We start from the raw sequence: 19972 nt of genomic DNA on the forward strand, positions 1-19972 counted from the left end.
TCTGACCCGGTTATGGTCTGATGTTTTAGCTTTGTGAAGTTTTGACTTAAAATGATTGTCATTTTAGCCTTAATCAGTAAATTGGTTTCATGTTTTACTAACATTTCTTCAGTCAATTATGGTTTTCAGATGATAACCCATGGAACTTTTTTTAATTTGGAATCCAGCTTGGATATATTGTCAGATAAAATGAGACTAAGATCCCTAACAATATTGTAAATGAATAGTGATACTTACTTGAAATTGAAGGCAAACATATTTGTTTTTCGTTCATTTTTTTACATAAATAAGGCCGTTAGTTTTCTCATTTGAATTGTTTTACATTGTCTTATCGGGGCCTATTATAGCTGACTATGCGGTATGGGCTTTGCTCATTGTTGAAGGCTGTACGATGACCTATAGTTGTTAATATCTGTGTCATTTTGGTCTTTTGTGGATAGTTGTCTCATTGGCAATCATACCACATTTTCTTTTTTATATTAAATATATGGTAACATATATAAAATGGGAAGTTTTATTTATGGGATCAACACATCCAAAGACAGGAACACAGATACTTTATCAGACTCAAACTATTGCACAGAAGGAGTTTTTGAATGAGTTCTTGAAAACCTTATATTGTTGGTTCCTTTCAAATATGGATATTTGTAACATACAAGGAATACTCTTATTGATTTTGATGTCAAAAGGTTATAGAACATATCACATGGAGCAAAGGGGTTCCTGGCTTATATCTGAAGAATCTTACTGTCAATTGTAATCAAAACTGATATATGTAATGAAAGAATGCTCCATATTTAGTTTCTGATAAACACTTTCAATGTCGAGGTCAAAGATACTTTGTTTAGACTAATATAAGTGCAGAAAAGGGGGTTTCTGGATAACAACGCAAGAAATTTATTTGCACTTCAATAATCCTATTTTATTTTGGCGGAAAAAAAAGCATTTTAGGGATTTTGAATTAAAACTCAGCTTTGCATAATAACATTTAGTGTATTAAGTTTATAGTCCAACAGTACACAATTTTATGTAGGTTTTACCATCAGAATACAATTAAGCTTATTATGAACTAAATAGTCTATAATCAGAACCAGGAAACAATTCCCTTTTTAGATATATAACAAAAATAGTTTTGTTCTTTGCATTTATAAGGTTTAAAAAAAGGAAATGGACATTTATAAAGTAAAAGGCACTTCTTTAATGATACATAATATAATTTTCCTAATTTATATAAGTATCCATATTTACTGTAGCTATAAATAGGGAACTCTTGATGCAATAAGGAAGTTATTGAATTAACTAACTTAATTATAATTACTCATCTTACTTTTTGTAATGTTTTTTTGTGGAAGTAAATTATTTAGCTTATTACCATTTGAATTAGTATCTGGATTTACAGATAAGTTTGTATATTGAACAGTAAGTAATTTTACCTTTCATGGTTTGCATTTGGTTCAGAGAGTATTGTGAATTAAATGAGTCTATCAGGACTGCTGTTGATTACATACAATTCAAATGACCTAGATATTTTGTTGAAGGGAAACATGCAATGTATGTTTTTAAGATGGATAAATTTTTCTAGTAAAAAAATTGATTTGCCTCCACTGAAATCTTTTAAGAGGGTAATGTACTAGCTATACATGATAGGTCCAACATGTAAGCATGCAATTCAATGGATTGCTATGGTCTGGAACAAGTACCTGGGGGGAAAATGTATGTATATTCAAAATGTAAATGTTATGCTGTATTTCTTAGAAAGAGAATACTTTCTTTCTAGAAACATAATGATTTTTGAATGGCAATATCAATATTAAAAAGACAAAAAATATAGAATAAACACATGACAAGAGTTTTATTTAAATCATGATGTAATTTTGTACTTTTACTCTAAAATGTCTTGTAGCAAACTATAAATGGAAAATCCATGAAAGACAATTGACAATGAATACCCAGACAAATTTATTGATTCAGAAATCTATTTCTCTCTTGAGGACAGTTGACCAGAATATTGATAACAATGTAAATCCTTAAAGGAGTCTGGGGAATTTCTTGAATTGGTATTTAAGGACAAATAGATGTGAAGATCAACAAGAATTACAAAGGTTTTCAGTCCTGTTTGCTGTAAAGATTGACCTGTAGTTGTCTAAATTATTATTTTTCAAGGATTTATACTACATTTCTATTGTTTTTGTTTATTTGATTAAATCCTGTGAATTTTTTTACATAACCATAGATAAAATTTGCATTGTGGTGAACAAAAAATATTAGATATTTTCTGTTATCTTTACAAATTGTGATGAAAAATAATTTGCTTTTGTTTTTGGAATGCTGTCTCATTGGCATATTGTGCCTCATACCTCCCTTTTTCAAAAAAAAAAAACAAAAATCAGCATAATCAAGGAATGTTTGTTTGTTACCCTTGAGTGTTATAGAAGATATATGAGCTTGTTTGTCTTATCTTATGTAACATTGATTTTTTAACTTCTTCACACAAGATATAGTTTAAAATTAATCTATAAATATTTTCCACAGAAATTAATCCATAAAACTTTTTCCACACTGAAGCTTGGGTTTGTCTATCTAACAGATCTGCTGGTATATGATACTTCATAAAATAAATAAGGAGATGTCGTATGATTGCTAAACTAAATAAACCAGTAACCAATTGTTGTTAGATGCTAGCAACTATAGGTCACTGTACGGCTTTCAACAATGAGCAAAATAAACCATATTTCAATTGCCTCAACATTGAGTAAAACTTATATCCCATTTTAGTATGAATTCTTGACAAAGTTCAAATGTTATGTTTTCAAATTTTTTTGGTTTTAAGAGAGTCAGTTAATATACTGTTATATGATCATCTAAATATGTTGATGCTTTAAACTAAAGCTTTTTTCTTCAAAGGAAGGTCTTCATAGTATTTCATAAATTATATCCTTTCCCATGCATTGTACAATTAGCCTCTAAATGTCTTTTAGGGATGTGTATTGTTAGGTTGCTGTCTAATTGATGTATACCTCACATCTCCTGTTATTTTCATTGGAACAAGGTTATTGACTTTGTAGCAAATACAGCAGACCAAACATTCCACTGTTACATTTAAGATTGGTTCAAAATAAATGTTCTATGTCTATAAATAGTCTGTGTTGTAACACGTTATTGATTTGTTCCAGTCGTGATTACATCAGCAATTCTTGCATTATTCCAGATAAAATCAAATCACAGTTGTGATAATTCATCATAAAACCTGTCTATAAACTTCTAGCCATTAATTGTATAAGTATGATTTAAGGCAATTTCTTTGATTAATAATTTATTTATTAAGGAGATACGAAACTTAGTTATAGTAGGGTATTTCAAATTCAGACATTTTTATTACCATTATTTTTGTTCATGGTATAGGATATGAATGTTTTATAATGGAGATTATCATTACTTGACAGTACGTACATAAAAAAATAAACGGAAAAGCTTAACAAGAAAAAAAAGTTACTTGCAACTGAAAATACTTGCTTTCTGCAGATATATGCATTGCTAGATAATTGTGGTATTATTTTCTATCATCACTAATGTCTTTTTCATCTATTTTTCATTTAAAAACTGGATTGATCCATTTTCTAAATTGATTTGATGGAATAGGGAATATCTTATACACTGGAAATTAGAAATATATATTTTTTTAGACCAGCTTTCCATGAGACCCCTTAAGACTGATAGCATGTCGCTGTAAAACATACCTTCACAAACATTTCTGTTTGTAATGTAAAGTGTTTGCTGGGAACATTATTTTTCATCTTCTTCTTATTGGTCCCCTTTACACTTGAATACCAGTCTCCTCAACAAATCTGGTGGTCTTCTCAGTGGTGCATCCATAAATTTTCGTAAGTGGAGATCCACTGACTGGCTAAGAGGGGGCACACTCCTGTCATGCTGCAGTGATTCCCTATATAGTCAACCAAATTTTTCCAGAAAAGGGGGGTCCCCCCTCTAAATCCGCTTCTGCTTCTGTAGGGAATCCACTGGCCCATATAGCTTCTCTTTAAGTGGTGTTTCAGAGTGCCATATCTTGTCTATCAATGCCTGATACATCTTGCATGACTGTAAGAGGTGTGCCATATCCTGCTCTGCTTCTCCACAAGAACACATTGGATATTGAACAACTTTCATGACTTTGTGTAAATGTTGGTTGAGTCTGTTGTATCTTGTCCTCAGTCTAAAGATGGTGGTTTGCTCAGATCTTGTTAGCTGATGGTAACTGTCTTGTTGATGAGGAGTGTTGAAAAGAGATTTGATGATAGTCTTCATCTCTGTGTAACAGACTGGATTTTCATCCTGTAGTTGTTCAGCACCATACTTTACTAATTTATCGGCTTGTTCATTACCCAAACTCCACAGTGTGAAGGGATCTACTATAGTACTGGTTTCATGAGAAAGAAGCATCATATTAGATTAGAATTCTTATGGCACTTCAGAGGGAGCAATAGATAAAGACCAATATAAAAGCAAGTCAGTAGCCTAAGGTGTTTGTAAGTCTTGTATGTTTTTTTTTTTGTAAATATTAATTCATTTATAAGTTTTAGAGTTTAGTGTGAAGTCAATTTTCACTGAACTAGTACTCATTTTAATTTAGGGGCCAGCTGTTGCTTGCCTATAGGAGCGAAATTTTATACTTTTTGTTTATTACCCTTTTGTGTCCTTTGGCTGTTTTCTGCCCTTTGGTTTTTTGTTGTCTCTTTTACACATGTTTTATTGAAAAATAACAATTAATTTACAAGGTACAGACACTTTTAAGAATAATGGATTGAATTATTAAAAACTGTACTACTGTGAATTCATTAATATTCATGGGATACCAATTTTTGTGGATTTTGTGGTTACATGTGAGCCACCAATTTAAAGGATCAACGAGGTACAACATTTTTATTGTCGAGCCTGCAACTTTTGTTGCAGAAAGCTCGACATAGGGATAGTGATCCGGCGGCGGCGGCGTTAGCTCACTTCTTAAAAGCTTTATATTTTAGAAGGTGGAAGACCTGGATGCTTCATACTTTGTATATAGATGCTTCATGTTACGAAGTTTCCGTCAGTCACATGTCCAATGTCCTTGACCTCATTTTCATGGTTCAGTGACCACTTGAAAAAAAAGTTCTAATTTTTTGTAATGTTGAATTCTCTCTTATTATAAGTAATAGGATAACTATATTTGATATGTGCGTACCTTGCAAGGTCCTCATGTCTGTCAGACAGTTTTCACTTGACCTCGACCTCATTTCATGGATCAGTGAACAAAGTTAAGTTTTGGTGGTCAAGTCCATATCTCAGATACTATAAGCAATAGGGCTAGTATATTCGGTGTATGGAAGGACTGTAAGGTGTACATGTCCAACTGGCAGGTGTCATCTGACCTTGACCTCATTTTCATAGTTCAGTGGTTATAGTTAAATTTTTGTGTTTTGGTCTGTTTTTCTCATTCTATATGCAATAGGTCTACTATATTTGTTTTATGGAATGATTGTAAGGTGTACATGTCTAGCCGGCAGATGTCATGTGACTTTGACCTCATTTTCATGGTTCAGTGGTTATAGTTACATTTTTGTGTTTTGGTCTGTTTTTCTCATACTATATGCAATAGGTCTACTATATTTGTTGTATGGAATGATTGTAAGGTGTACATGTCTAGCGGGCAGATGTCATGTGACTTTGACCTCATTTTCATGGTTCAGTGGTAAAAAAAAAGTTAAGTTTTTGAGATTTGGTCTTTTCATCTAATACTATATTCCATAGGTCAACTATATTTGGTGTATGGAAATATTTTATGATCTTCATGTCAGTCGCGCAGGTTTTATTTGACCATGACCTCATTTCCACGGTTCATTGCACAGTGTTAAGTTTTTGCATTTTGGTCTATTTTTCTTAAACTATAAGTAATGGGTCAACTATATAATATGTTGTATAGAAGCATTGTTAGCTGTACATGTCTGCCTGGCTTGGTTCATCTGACCTTGACCTCATTTTCAAGGTTCATTGGTCTTTGTTTAGTTATCTTGGTTAATGTTAAGTTTATGTGACAGTTGTAATAAAGCTTAGCTTTATACTTAGGACTATCAACATAATATCAATGATTAGTTTAGAAGGCGAGACATTTCAGCGTGTGAACTCTTGTTGCCTTGTATGCAGAGTTTTGAAAATTACGAAATCAAATATCCACGAAAATACAGTTTTTTCCTGAAACCATGAAAATTGGTACCCAAGAAAATAAATTATTCCACACCATGATGTAACTGATAAGAAAGCAATGTATGGTCAACTATAGCAAATGCTAATTTTTAAAAGCAGACATCTTGTTTTCAAAATACCGTAACTTAATGACAAAAGTATTTTCTTCAGAATTAAAATTTTGAAAAGTCATTCAACTGTAATTTGTTTTAAATGAAGAAATCAATGGTATTGCTCATGCAGTCGCTGATATAAATTGCCTATTACGTCACTTAATGTGAAATGCAAGTCAGGAAAGTTTCTGTCCATTAAGTTACACGCAACATATACTGCCATTATTCTACAAATTGTGGCAAATCCTTGTTTAAAACAAAAATTTAAGGTTACGATGAAATTAAATGTTTTCCACTTGACTAGATTAAGTAGGAAACATTTTGTCAGTTTGGTCTTGTATGAGCCATAGGTTTATAGAGATCTGTTGATGTCTAGTTATTATCTGCTGATAACAAATATATTTGTCATATTTCACTGCATAATCAATAAAAAGATATGCTGATGACAATTTTTCTAAATAATGTAGTTTCCTAATGTTTCTATGGTTATTTTATATAGTTAATAAAGTTTAACATTATTTCTTTTAGAAATTTAAATTTAGGATGAAAAAAAAAGATCTTATTTAACAAATTATTATACAGAAAAAAAATATGGAATCAAAATTGCTTTAAGGCTAGCAGTTTTTCTTAATCTGAATGCATGTAATATATTTCTCCTGAACATGTACATTTTGTTAAAATTTATCAAGAACCTCATCATTTTTCGATATTTCTTTCTTTAGCTAAATGTCAAACTGTACATTGTGGGTTAAATTTGCAGAAAGTCAAAGCTTATTTTTAGCATTTGATGATTTTTCATTTGCTGCAACATTTGTAGAAATATTTGGTGGCTTTAAGTATTGACAACTTTCTTTTGCTGATATACATTTGCTTAAAATAATATGATGATTTTAATCATGGAGAAGATTTCTTATGCCTTTGTCCTAATTTACCTTATTTGAACCATGTAACAATAAATATAGTCAGAATTGGTATTGGTGGATATAACTAAGACTATTATATGTCCCTCGGGATAACATTATAGTATATCAAATAACAATAATCTATAGTAAGTAGCTCATCATTGCTACATAATGAAGCGAAGTCACTCTGGAATCTGTCAAAATTGGGACTGTTTCTGTGATCAGAATGGTTTTATTCTATAAAAGGCAAAATAAGTTGAGCAACCTTAATAGACATAACATGTTTATGTGATAAAATTGGGATTCAGCAGCCAAAACTGTGTAAACATACATCACAGACATACAAGTGACCAAAAAAGATACCAGCTGAGCTGAAGCATGCCTCAAGGTGTGGGATTTCTCGCTTTGTTGAACATCCATCGGTGGCCTTTGTTTTCCGGCTTTTGGTCGGTTTGTCTCTTTGACACATTTCCCGTCTCTATTCTCTATTTTATTTAGATGAAAAATATCCTGATCTCCAAACAAAATTTGATTAAGAAATTAAACCCAAAAAGAAAAGTGTGACAAAAAATTGTTGTGATTCTCACTTGTCCATTCTTCAACATGAAACTCTTGACACAATAAAAAATCAAGGTCCATAATTAAGGGCTTCAACCTTGCATAAAATGTATGTCAAAATAAGCACCTGAATGATTAGAATGCAGCTAGAGTCTGTCTGAATTAATGACTTACAAGTTATCCCTCACTGTATTCCAGAGGGAAACTTTGTAGAAATATTCATTTCATTTGCCAATTAGTATTAGTTTAATGATTGTTTTAGAGTAATGAATGTCACCAATGGGAAAAGAGAACATAAAAAATGAATGTTATTTTCATTTTATTTTTACTTTTAACATTGAAGACCATTTGTCATGAAATTGTATTGATTTTATTTTTTATTCATATATACCTAATAACCTACTGGTTAACTGTTGTTGTTTTTTGTTTTGTATATACAACAGAGTTTCCTTTTGATTATGACTGCTAGCTACAAAATCATGAAGTTTTAGCAGGAATTCAGCTTCCTAGCAAACATAAGACAATATTTATTTTTATTTTTGGCATAAGGTCATGGCTTTCTCAAACTGTTGATAACATCTTTACACTAAATCCATTTGATGTGTACTGATTGATATTTTACTTATAAATGACATGAAATAGGTGTTTTATTACACTGGATTAGTGATGGCATGAAAGACTTGTCACCCCCAGTGATGGTATTCCACAATAAGTATTTGACATTATTTCTTTCTTGCGGTAATCCGTATAGACTATAGTACTGGATAAAATTCTTGACAAAATTTGCTTTCTTCAATCAAATGTATCCTCAAAAACTTGGCTGAAAAGAGGTGATGACTCTGTTGTTAGAAATCTCATTAAATTGCCAGTATATAAGTTATAAACTATGTCCAATACAACTTTAAGAGAGGTGCTGTCATTGGAATTTCGTTTCTCTCTTTAATTCTATGCCATAGATTAGTATTCACTTGAAAGTGATAGTCTGAAACAAAGTATTCACTTGAAAGTGATAGTCTGAAACAAAGTATTCACTTGAAAGTGATAGTCTGAAACAAGACAGAACTACACACAACATAGAATTTTAACTCATAACACAGTGAAGAGAACAATATATAAGACTATTATTATGAAGAGTCTATTTGAAAACATTGACTGAATTTGAATTTTTGGGACAAAAAATAAGATAACAACTGATTATAACTCAACTGTTTTGTCTTTATCTGTGTATAAGATGTTATATTGTTAGTGGAAGGAAAATATTGTTATTTTTAGACATTGCAAGATAAAGAAAACAATTAAATAATTAAATTAAGTTCTTTATTCATTTATTTTTATGCATGAAAAATTAAAATCAGAATCATTGCTTTCAAGCATTATGTTAATTAATCAAACCAATGTTTTTTTTTAATGTAATGTTATTCATGTCAATACAATACAAAAGGACATTGCCAATTAACTTGGGAAAGAAATCTGCACCGGAAGATGCTGCTTAATTTAAAATTTAAAAAAATACTTTGAAATATCGTTATTGTTTTTAAATCATTGACTTTGAAATAATTTTATCATTTCAGGGTTTAGTTGATCCTACAAGATAGCATTAGAAACCACAATGGATGACAACCTTGACCTTGATTCTAGTGACCCTTTTATTTCAAAAGGACAAAGTGACAATGGAGAAATAAATCAAAGTGACCTTTTAAATTACCAGATGGCAAATCAGCAAGTGCCTGGTTACTCGGATGATTACCATGGTGATGAGACAGACGATAGCCTTTTACATGGTCAAAACCAAAGTTCTTTCATTCCTCCTTTTACAGGGAAGGAATTAGTTGATTCTAGTCTTTCAGATTCAAACAGGGATTGGGAACGAGAGGATGACATGATGCTTAACCAAGGAAGTCATGATCCTCTTGTCAAGGGTTCAATGAACCAATTTCAACCTGATCTACTTAATATGAATCCAGTTTCGTTAGAATCAAAAAGTAGTCATGAAGAAACTAGTTTCAGAGATGATTTTTTTACACCCAATAATCTTTCAGAAAAACCAATAGCTCAAACTGGCTATGAAGAACATGTTCCTGCTTCACAACCTCCTGATCTTTTAATGATGGAGTCCTCACCTTCACATACTGAGGTCATGGAAGGTCATGAACAAACAGTTAGTACTTGTGATACAGATTTAAAGAGTTGTGATGATCAGGATTTGCACAGTCAAAGTATTCCTCATGATAGACATGAAGCAATTGAGAATGACTTTTATAATGAGGATGAAAATGCGGATCATTATGACGATGAATATGTGGATTCAGAGGAAAGTGATTATACAGATGAATCCATGGATAAAATGGAAGGTGAAACTGGTCTAGAACATATTGTTCCAGACATATGTGATACAGAAGAAAAACAACAGCCTGTTCAAATTGAAGACACTAAAAATGCTTTGAACAATAGTGTTGATCCAAATATAGGTGCATCTGGTATTACACAGAAAGATTCTGATTATTTAAGGAATGTTCAGTTTGAAGATAACGTAGTACATGGTCAATTATCTGACGAAGAAAATGGAAATATGGCTGATCAAGCCAGCCAACCAGCTGCTACTAATTCAGAACATTTAGACCGTTTAAAACAAGATGAAAAGGAATCTTTGCATAGTGATTCTGAAAATGAATTTGAGTCAGGAACTCCCCAACAAATTTCTTCCAAAGAATCAAATGAGGACAAAATTGATTTGATTTCAGATCAACAAGTACTAGAAGGAACTATAGAAATGGCAAAAGATAACAAAGACATTCCCATAGAAAGTGATGATTCAGACATGGAAGAAAGGTCATTAACTCCTGATCCTAATCAATCTTCAAGTATGGAGACAGGACCTCCTTTTCAAGATTTCGTAGGAGGTCAATCGACTGATCAGGTTCAGATAAGTGGATTAGAAGAAGGTACACTAAAGGAAGAATCAGAGAGCACAGATGATGAAGAGCTAGAACAACATGGTCTAGTTCCATTGGAACAGTGTCCTGATTCTGTTGCTATGACAATGGAACACACTCAACAGATTGATAACAATGTAGATCAGTTTGACCTTCAAAAAGGTAACATATTAGAAGGACTTTCAGATAACGAAGAAAAACATTTAGAAGAAAGTTTTGAACAAAGTCATTGTTTGCACGAACAGCAGGAAATTGAAAAACAAAATTCATTTGATAATGAGGACATTGAAATGGAAAGTAAAATGCACCATGAACAACTTAATGAAACTAAAAAGATTGATGACTTAGTTTCTGATGAACTTGAAATAAGTCATCATCAAAAAGAAGATTTGTTAACAAAATCAACTCTTTCGGAAAGCAATGTTGGCTTAGAAATGGCCAACAATCCTTCTGTGGAACCGACATTATCAGATATCCCACCTTCAGAGGAAGTTCAACCACAAACTTTGTTATCAGCTGAAACATTTGAAAGTGAAAATCAAAATATAGGAGAAGATTTAGAAAACAATGAAGTACAAGAAACATTGGATAAGGATTTGGAACAAGTGGACAATAAACCAGATATAGAATATTCTGATGAATCAGAAGATGAAAAAGATGATAAATTACAAAATGAACAATCTGGAATGGATGACTCAACTGTGATGGAGGAAGGGGTAACTTTGAATGATAAGAAAATGGAGGAATCTATTTCATCAGAAGGGGAGCAAGAATCAATAGATAATGGTTCTATGACAACCTATATGATGGAAAATAGTAAAGGTCTGCAATCAGAACAAGAAATTTCCTCATTTGAGCCTGCTAATTATTCAACAGACTCGCAGATGCCAGCTTCACAATTACCAGATGCAGGTGAAGAAGTTTCCATTATATCAGATGAAGCAAACAAAGTTCAAATTTCAGATAAAAATGAACCTGCACAGCTTTCACCTGATAGCTCATCAGATGAGGAGGAGATTCCAGCCAATCAGATGCGAGAAACAGGTATGGAAGGATCATTTGTACTGGATGAAGATGAAACTTTCGAAGATAAAAATTTTGATGTAGATAATGCAGAATTTGTACAGTCAACTCCTGAAACTTCTCCTGAAGATGAGATTCCAGCCAATCAAATGAGGGAGCCACTAATACTTGATGATAAAACATTTGGTGACGAAAAAAATGAAAATGAACAGCCTATTTCTGATGATTCCCAAAATAATGATATTCAAGCCAATCAAATGAGAGAATCTGGAATGGAAGGATCATTTGTTCTGGAGGATGGAGAAACTTTTGAAGATAACAAGTATGCAGGTGATGTAGATGAATTTGAACAGTCGACACCTGAAATTTCACCAGAACAAGAGCAGACTCCTCAAAGTCAGATGAGGGAAACAGGAATGGAAGGTTCTTTAGTACTCGACAAAGGAGAAACATTTGATGATAAAAATTATGATGGTGATGAGGGTGAATTTGAACAGTCAACTCCTGAAGTTTCACCAGAAGATGAGGTTCCAGTGCATCAAATGAGAGAATCGGGAATGGAAGGATCATTAGTATTAGATGAAGGAGAAACATTTGATGATAAAACATATGAAGGTGATCAAGCTGAATATGAACATAATGTAGATGACTTTGAACGGACATCTCCTGAAATTTCACCTGAATCAGAACAGATTCTACAAAGTCAGATGAGAGAAACAGGAATGGAAGGTTCTTTAGTACTAGACGAAGGAGAAACATTTGATGATAAAAATTATGATGGTGATGAGGGGGAATTTGAACAGTCAACTCCTGAAGTTTCACCAGAAAATGAGGTTCCAGTGCATCAAATGAGAGAAACAGGAATGGAAGGATCTTTAGTACTAGATGAAGGAGAAACATTTGATGATAAAAATTACGATGGTGATGAGGGTGAATTTGAACAGTCAACTCCTGAAGTTTCACCAGAAGATGAGGTTCCAGTGCATCAAATGAGAGAATCAGGAATGGAAGGGTCATTTGTTCTTGAAGAAGGAGAAACTTTTGATGATAAACAGTTTGAGAGTGATATGCCTGAATTTGAACAGTCAACCCCTGAAGTTTCACCTGAAGAAGAAATTCCAGTAAATCTAAAGAGAGAGACTGGAATGAAAGGATCAGATGATGAGGGAGAAACATTTGAGGATAACAAAGCTGCAAATGATGAGGCAGAATTTGAACAGTCAACCCCAGAAGATGAAATTCAAACCAGTCATTTAAAAACTACTGGAATGGATGATTCTGCTCTTCTGGATGAAAATGAACAATTTAATGATATAACAGATGAGCCCCCAATGCAAGGCCATGATTTGTCCTTTAATCAGAGGGATGACCTTGAAAGTTTTGTTGGAGGTCATACAATAGATGATGGTTCAGAAGCAGTAAATTATTCTGAGGAGTCTCTACAGGCTAAAGAAACTGTCCAAGAAGAAATGAAACCTGTAGTTTCTATAGAAAGAGAGGAACCTGAAACAGATTTGCACATGGAGAATCATGACGAAAATGAGGAAACAACAGAATCTTTAGAACCTGCTGATAGAAAAACAGATGAAGGTCATTTGGCTCAAGACAGTTTAGGTCAACAGATAGAGGAGATGACAAGTCCAGAAACACAAACTGACAGTTATGGCGAGGAAGGTGAAGTTGAAGGTCATCTTGCTCGAGATAGTTTAGGTAAACATATAGAGGAGATGACAAGTCCAGAAACACAAACTGACAGTTATGGCGAGGAAGGTGAAGTTGAAGGTCATCTTGCTCAGGATAGTTTAGGTCAACAGATAGAGGAGATGACAAGTCCAGAAACACAAACTGACAGTTATGGCGAGGAAGGTGAAGTTGAAGGTCATCTTGCTCGAGATAGTTTAGGTCAACATATAGAGGAGATGACAAGTCCAGAAACACAAACTGACAGTTATGGCGAGGAAGGTGATGTTGAAGGTCATCTTGCTCAGGATAGTTTAGGTCAACAGATAGAGGAGACGACAAGTCCAGAAACACAAACTGACAGTTATGGCAAGGAAGGTGATGTTGAAGGTCATCTTGCTCAGGATAGTTTAGGTCAACAGATAGAGGAGATGACAAGTCCAGAAACACAAACTGACAGTTATGGCGAGGAAGGTGAAGTTGAAGGTCATCTTGCTCAAGATAGTTTGGGTAAAGAGATAGAGGAGATGACAAGTCCAGAAACACAAACTGACAGTTATGGGGAGGAAGGTGATGTTGAAGGTCATCTTGCTCAAGATAGTTTAGGTCAACATAAAGAGGATGTGACAAGTCCAGAAACACAAACTGACAGTTATGGCGAAGAAGGTGATGTGGAGTCTGCCATACAATCACCCCTATCTCAAAATGGTATGATCAGGTCTCCATCTAGTGATGAAAATGCACAATTGTATGTAGAACATGAAAATGAGAAAAATCTGATGTCATCTTCTCTAACTGGAGGATTTGTTGATCAAGATGAAGCTATTCAAACATATCAGCCATGTATGCAAAATGGGATATCCCAAAATGGGGTATCCCATTCAGCTTCTGAGGAAGTCACTCCTGAAAAAGAAGAAAATGAACATCCCTGCTTTCAAAATGGCATATCTCAGTCAACATCAGATGAGTTCACTCCAGAAAGGGAAGAAAAAACTGACTTTAATTTAACTAAAAAAGAAGGAAAGCCAGAAATAGTTACAAAAGTTGAAACAAAATCTGAGGTGAAGGACAGTATTGCAAAATCAGAAGTAAAGAAGAAAACTGGAATTATGAAAAGTGAAGTTAAAAAATTAGAGCAGAGTTCTCCGAAAAAAACTTTAAAATTAGCAAAACCAGAAAGTCAGAAGAAAGACTTTACCAAGGAAAACATGAAGATAATAAAAGATACTACTAGGAAGAAAGATCCATTAAGTAAACTTCCATCACCTACAAAAACTGATAAACGTAGCATGTCAGCCTGTAGATTGACAAACCCACCTACCAGAGCAGATAAATCTACAACAAGAATGCCAAGGGACACAACTCGTAAACCCAGACCTACTACAACTGATCCTGTACAGCAGACTAAACAAAGACCCAAATCTATTGACATATCAAGGACTAGTTCTCTGACTAGACCTACTAAGAGTAGTCTTTGTAAATCCCGCACTTTCGAGAAGTCTGCATTGGAAGGTGCAACCAGTCCAACCAAACCGCTTAGAAGTGTTCCAAAGACAGCACCATCTAGATACAGAATAACAAGATCAAAAAAAGGTTTATTGACACTCTATAGCTTATGTTTATTTTTCCTAAATGAGATCAGTGTAAATTCCAAGAGACCCACTGTTAATCAACAATAATGGCAGATAACTAGATTAGAGTCCCCATATTTTAAGGTTATTAGATCATTGATGTGTTTAATGCTACTTTTTATTCGTTAAAAATACAATATGCCAATGAATTCATGCTCATTTGGAAGCAAATAATACCTGCAGTAAATGAAATATTGTAAAATCTATTTATAATATAGCCCTGTGTATAGCACTTATCTACACACAGTTATGCTATTTGGTATTTAACAAGACTTAGTATTATTTGCATCAGAATGGTCATATAAGCAGTAGCTTGAACTAACTAATGCCCTAACTAACCATGAATAAAATAACCTTTATATGGTCAATTTAGTCATCTGCCATTACATTTGATAGATACCAGGGTCTGAATCTACACTGATCTGGTTCTGGACGGTGATTATATATGTTTGGCAGGCCTTGTTTTTAAGATCACTAACACCCAGCTTAGCAAATACACCCAAAGCTTTGCTTTATACCAAGTGAATGATAATAATATGATCTTTTGATGACTTTTATTAATTGTACATTTGAAGATCAAAACTCGTATATATATTTATTTACTTTTAGTCTTATTAAATCTCATTTAACGTGAATTAATCTATATTTTTCCTTTGGTGCTGTTGCTAATTTGTGAACCTGATGTGGTTGCATGAACATGCAGATTCTAACACTTTTTATGTGAGATTATAACATTGGAAATTAAAAAAGGGAAGATAATTTACAGTAGACTTTTTTAAACATATTGAGTTTTGATGTCATTTTTCATGTACATATATGGTATTTATAGATTCTTTTGCATATTTTACTTTTGAATAAATTTGATTTCGTACAGTTTTGCATGATTTTGTTGTTGAATGTATTGAGTTTACATGTTGCATGTCTGTTTCTTTTTGTTTCTTCTAATTTCTTTATTTGCATGTGCCTTGCATTATTTCAATCGACAGTCTTTTTACGACATAATAATTCATTTATTGATCATTAAATTAACTGTTTTTAAAATGTCAGTTTCTCAAAATTAAATTATTTGATAAACATTGGTTGCCTAAACTATTTATAAAAATAGTATTCGACAGAGAGAAAAAAAAATGACTGATTTTGTAATTGTAACATATTTATATGGTGTTAATACTGACGATGAAGGCAGTTACATCCTGTTTATACTAGAACTAATTAAAACCAATAAGTTCAGCAAAACGACCTACCACACAAACCAACTGAATCCTTGGAGAAAAAGGATAATAACCAGCACATGGTCCAAGTAGCCAGACTTGTTATAGACACTTCAAAATGTTCTGTGAAATAAAAAAATCTCTTATTAAAGTTAAATTAAATCAATTGAGTAGCAGAAAATATAAAAATTTTATATTCTGTTTAAGGAATTGAAAATATCATTATTGATTTGGTGCATGGGTTTATCTACACCAGGAATGCTCAAATGACAGACAAAGATGTATAAATACTTGAAAACTATAGAGTAGCACTATGACCAAGAGAACCTTTATATGAGTAGTCAAATCCACCTTCTTCAATATTGTCGGAGGGAGTTGGAACCTTAGTTTTTAAATAATTTATGAATTAATTAACAGGAAACTTATGAAAGATCTGCCACTGAGAAAAATAAATCTACTTGTTTTTTAAAATATTTGAAATGACGTTTCAAAAACGTAAAAAGGGAAGTAACTCTAAACAGGTTGTTTTTCTAGGATATACGATTGGTAAAAAGTTTGAAAAACATGGAAACATTCATAACTTGTTCAGATTTTTTAATTACATGTTTAAAATTAAAGCAAGAAGTTTTGAAAACACATGTACAAGGAAGTAAATCGTGCTTAAAATTAAAGTAGACTTTCCATTTACAAGAAATAGTGTAACTATTGAAATATCTATGACATTATGTGATTTTTTTGGTTCTTTTCAGTTTAATTTTTTTAACCTGCATCAGCTAAATAATAGGTATTATTTGATTGAACTTATGCAGTGTGAAAAGAATTCTTAATTATGGGTGTATTGTGAATTAATGGTTTGTCTTTGCACCGCAGATATTTGATAGAAGTTTAATGAAGTTGAAACTGTCCAAATGCAAGGAACGTAGAAAAGGAACATTGTTTCTCATGAACTACTTTTCATTCCAGTATTTCTGCTTTTAGTAAATTAAATAATGATAATAAATTCTGATTAAAAACTACAACATTAAGTGTAACTTTAAGTTTAAATGTTATTTTTACGAGGAGAAAAAAATTATAAAGTAACAGGACTGATTTTGAATATATACACCTATGAATAATTTTTTCTTACAAGTGGTCAAAAATTATATTTCAATTTGTACAGAACTGAATAATGATACAAACTGTCAGTTAAAACTTAAGAAAACAAACCTTTCAATTCTTTATTCTATAAGCAGAAAATACAAACATTTACAGCACTGCATGTATTGTGTGTTTTATTTTATTTTGTTTTAATTTTTGCACGTTTTATGTATTTTTTCTTTGAATGTCTATGTGATGAGTAATCTTTGATTTAAAAGACAGCTTCCGAAGAAAGGGAAAGGGGAGATAATCATCAAAAATGCACTTCATTTTATCATCATTGCAATATATGTTATGTACAACAGTATGCTATTCTGGTTGCTAAACATTGTATTTCTGGAGTAGTTGAGTTAGATCAAATGAACATGTGTAATTAATTCATTATTTTATATATGTATAAAGTTAGTTAGCAGAATGTTAATCAATTAGAAAACATTTTGAAATGTGTAGTGACAAATATTTCATGCACATTAAAGATAAATTTATATTTGAATGATGAAACTTGTGTACAGGTTATATATAATCTGTATTCCTTGATTATCTTTTAAATTTCAAGTTTTTCTATTGAGTAATATTAAAAGTTACTTAAATTTCATATTTCTCTATCCGATGAATACTGTAATGACAATATTTTATACAATATTGTGAAAGTCGATGTCCAGAATATATCAATGACAAATCCTTTGATCACTGTTATTAAAGATGTTTGGTTGTAATGATTTTTACAGATGCTTCATCAGACAGTGGTGTAGAAGAGGACAAATCACCCAGAAAGACAGAAACCCAGAACAAGTCACAAGATGACAAAATGACCAGATCTGTATGTGTATACTTTACTCGTTCATCTGTAGGAACATTTTACAAGGATTAAACACGGGAAATTTTAGATAATAAACTATTGCAATGAAAATAAGAATTGAAAATTAAACCATAAAAATATTTTAGAAGAAGAAAAGTAATTTAAAAAGCATATGATCCATAGGTATGGGAATTACCATAAATAATATAAGATGATTCAAGCAAAGCATTTATTTCATATAGATTAAGTACAAAGAGATACATATATCTTTTTAATGTTGAAAGATGGAAATGTACCAATGACTGTCCCATTTACACCAAAAAATGAATTTCATTTAAAGGGGCACTAGCTGTCAAATTCATGGTCACCGATTTGACTCAAATTCTCATATTTGATTTATAACAATGTAAAACATTTATCCAAACTATCAAAAGTCTAAAATAAACAGTTTACAGAGCATGGGGTAGATAATATAAAAATTCGTTTCGTGTGTATTTTAGTCCAGACGCCATCTAATTACCTATCGATTTGACCTTAGATGACCATATAAGCGATGTAAACATAAATAAAGATATGAATAGATTAAACCAACACGTGCAATTGGATTTTTATAGGTCTGTTTGTTTTTATTTTATAGATTAAAAATAGATGTTTCTCATTGTTTTTAACCGTATAAGAATAATTTTATGTGCATCGAATTAGTAATCAAATGATTTACCGTATTTTCATTTTCATTGTTGACATTCTTTTTCTTTAAATAACCAGTGCACATACAATGCATGCGTTGTCAATCTCTAGCTAGGGGTTAAATTGAAGTTCACATGAATACGGATTTAAAGAGGTCGACTCATTCACTTGCAAGTGAATTAGTAATTATCAATGTTTCTTAGCGTAATTTGACAAAATTGAACCTTTTTGGCTGCAAAAAGCGAATTGTTATTTCACTATTTCACTTTCATTATTGATTGAACAGAAAAAAATCAAACTTTAGATTTTTTATATATCTCGTAGCTAGTGCCCCTTTAAAGGCTGACATATTTTTTTTATTACAGTAAGTCATAATCAGTACTCACTTAAAATCACTTCAAAAACAGAACTCTGAACAAATCTTTCAGTTTTACTATCAAGAAAGGGAAATTTTGCCCCAATTTTAATATTAAAAATTTATTGACGTAAATATTTATTCTTAACCCTCCACACCACTGATAATATCTCCATCCCTTAGGTAATTGGTTAATAATGATTTTATACCTACCTGTTCAGGTGAGAAAATGTAAATATAAACATGGCAACTTATTGGATATTTAATAACAGTACAAAGAATCTTCAAATATAGAAATTTGGACATTTAATAGGTTATTCAACCCTGAGCCTGTTGACACAATTTCAATGACCAAAATTTTGGAAATTTTTATCTCCAGCAATATTTTGTTTTTCAAGGTGAGAAATTCTTAAAGTAACATTTTTTTACTTTTCATGAAGAAAAAAGATTACATTTGTAGTTCAAAAGTTAAATTGTATTGCATTTTTGCTATAGATTGATTGTTGAGAGACATGCATTTTTTTATATATATATTATTCGGGTAAAACTTACTTTAAAAAAATACAGTTATTTTTTTAATTAATTAGATATCCACCATTGAAGTCTAACATACCATATATAATTTTTTTTAAACCGGGAAATAGCAATCGGAGAAGTATTTTCACATTGAAAAAGGTTCATTCTTGATGCATTTTCAAATTGAACTTCTATCCTTATATCTAATGTG

At 32.1% G+C, this 19972-nt stretch overlaps 1 protein-coding gene across 8 annotated transcripts in view; it reads left to right on the forward strand.

Moving 5' to 3' along the window:
• Positions 1-19972, forward strand: part of LOC143064600 (uncharacterized) — a 96718-nt gene that overhangs the window by 23450 nt on the left and 53296 nt on the right. For 7 of the 8 annotated variants that reach the window (XM_076237525.1, XM_076237522.1, XM_076237526.1 and 4 more), the window contains exons 2-3: positions 9361-15018; positions 18133-18224. In XM_076237525.1, coding sequence (XP_076093640.1) covers positions 9399-15018; positions 18133-18224 — 5712 coding nt within the window. In that variant the 5' untranslated portion in view covers positions 9361-9398. Of the gene's footprint in view, positions 1-1286; positions 1420-9360; positions 15019-18132; positions 18225-19972 lie in introns of those variants that run through there. The other variant, XM_076237524.1, reaches the window with a different exon arrangement.

The sequence above is a fragment of the Mytilus galloprovincialis genome, chromosome 2 (genome assembly GCF_965363235.1).
Source record: "Mytilus galloprovincialis chromosome 2, xbMytGall1.hap1.1, whole genome shotgun sequence".
In the NCBI taxonomy this organism is placed as follows: Eukaryota; Metazoa; Mollusca; class Bivalvia; order Mytilida; family Mytilidae; genus Mytilus; species Mytilus galloprovincialis.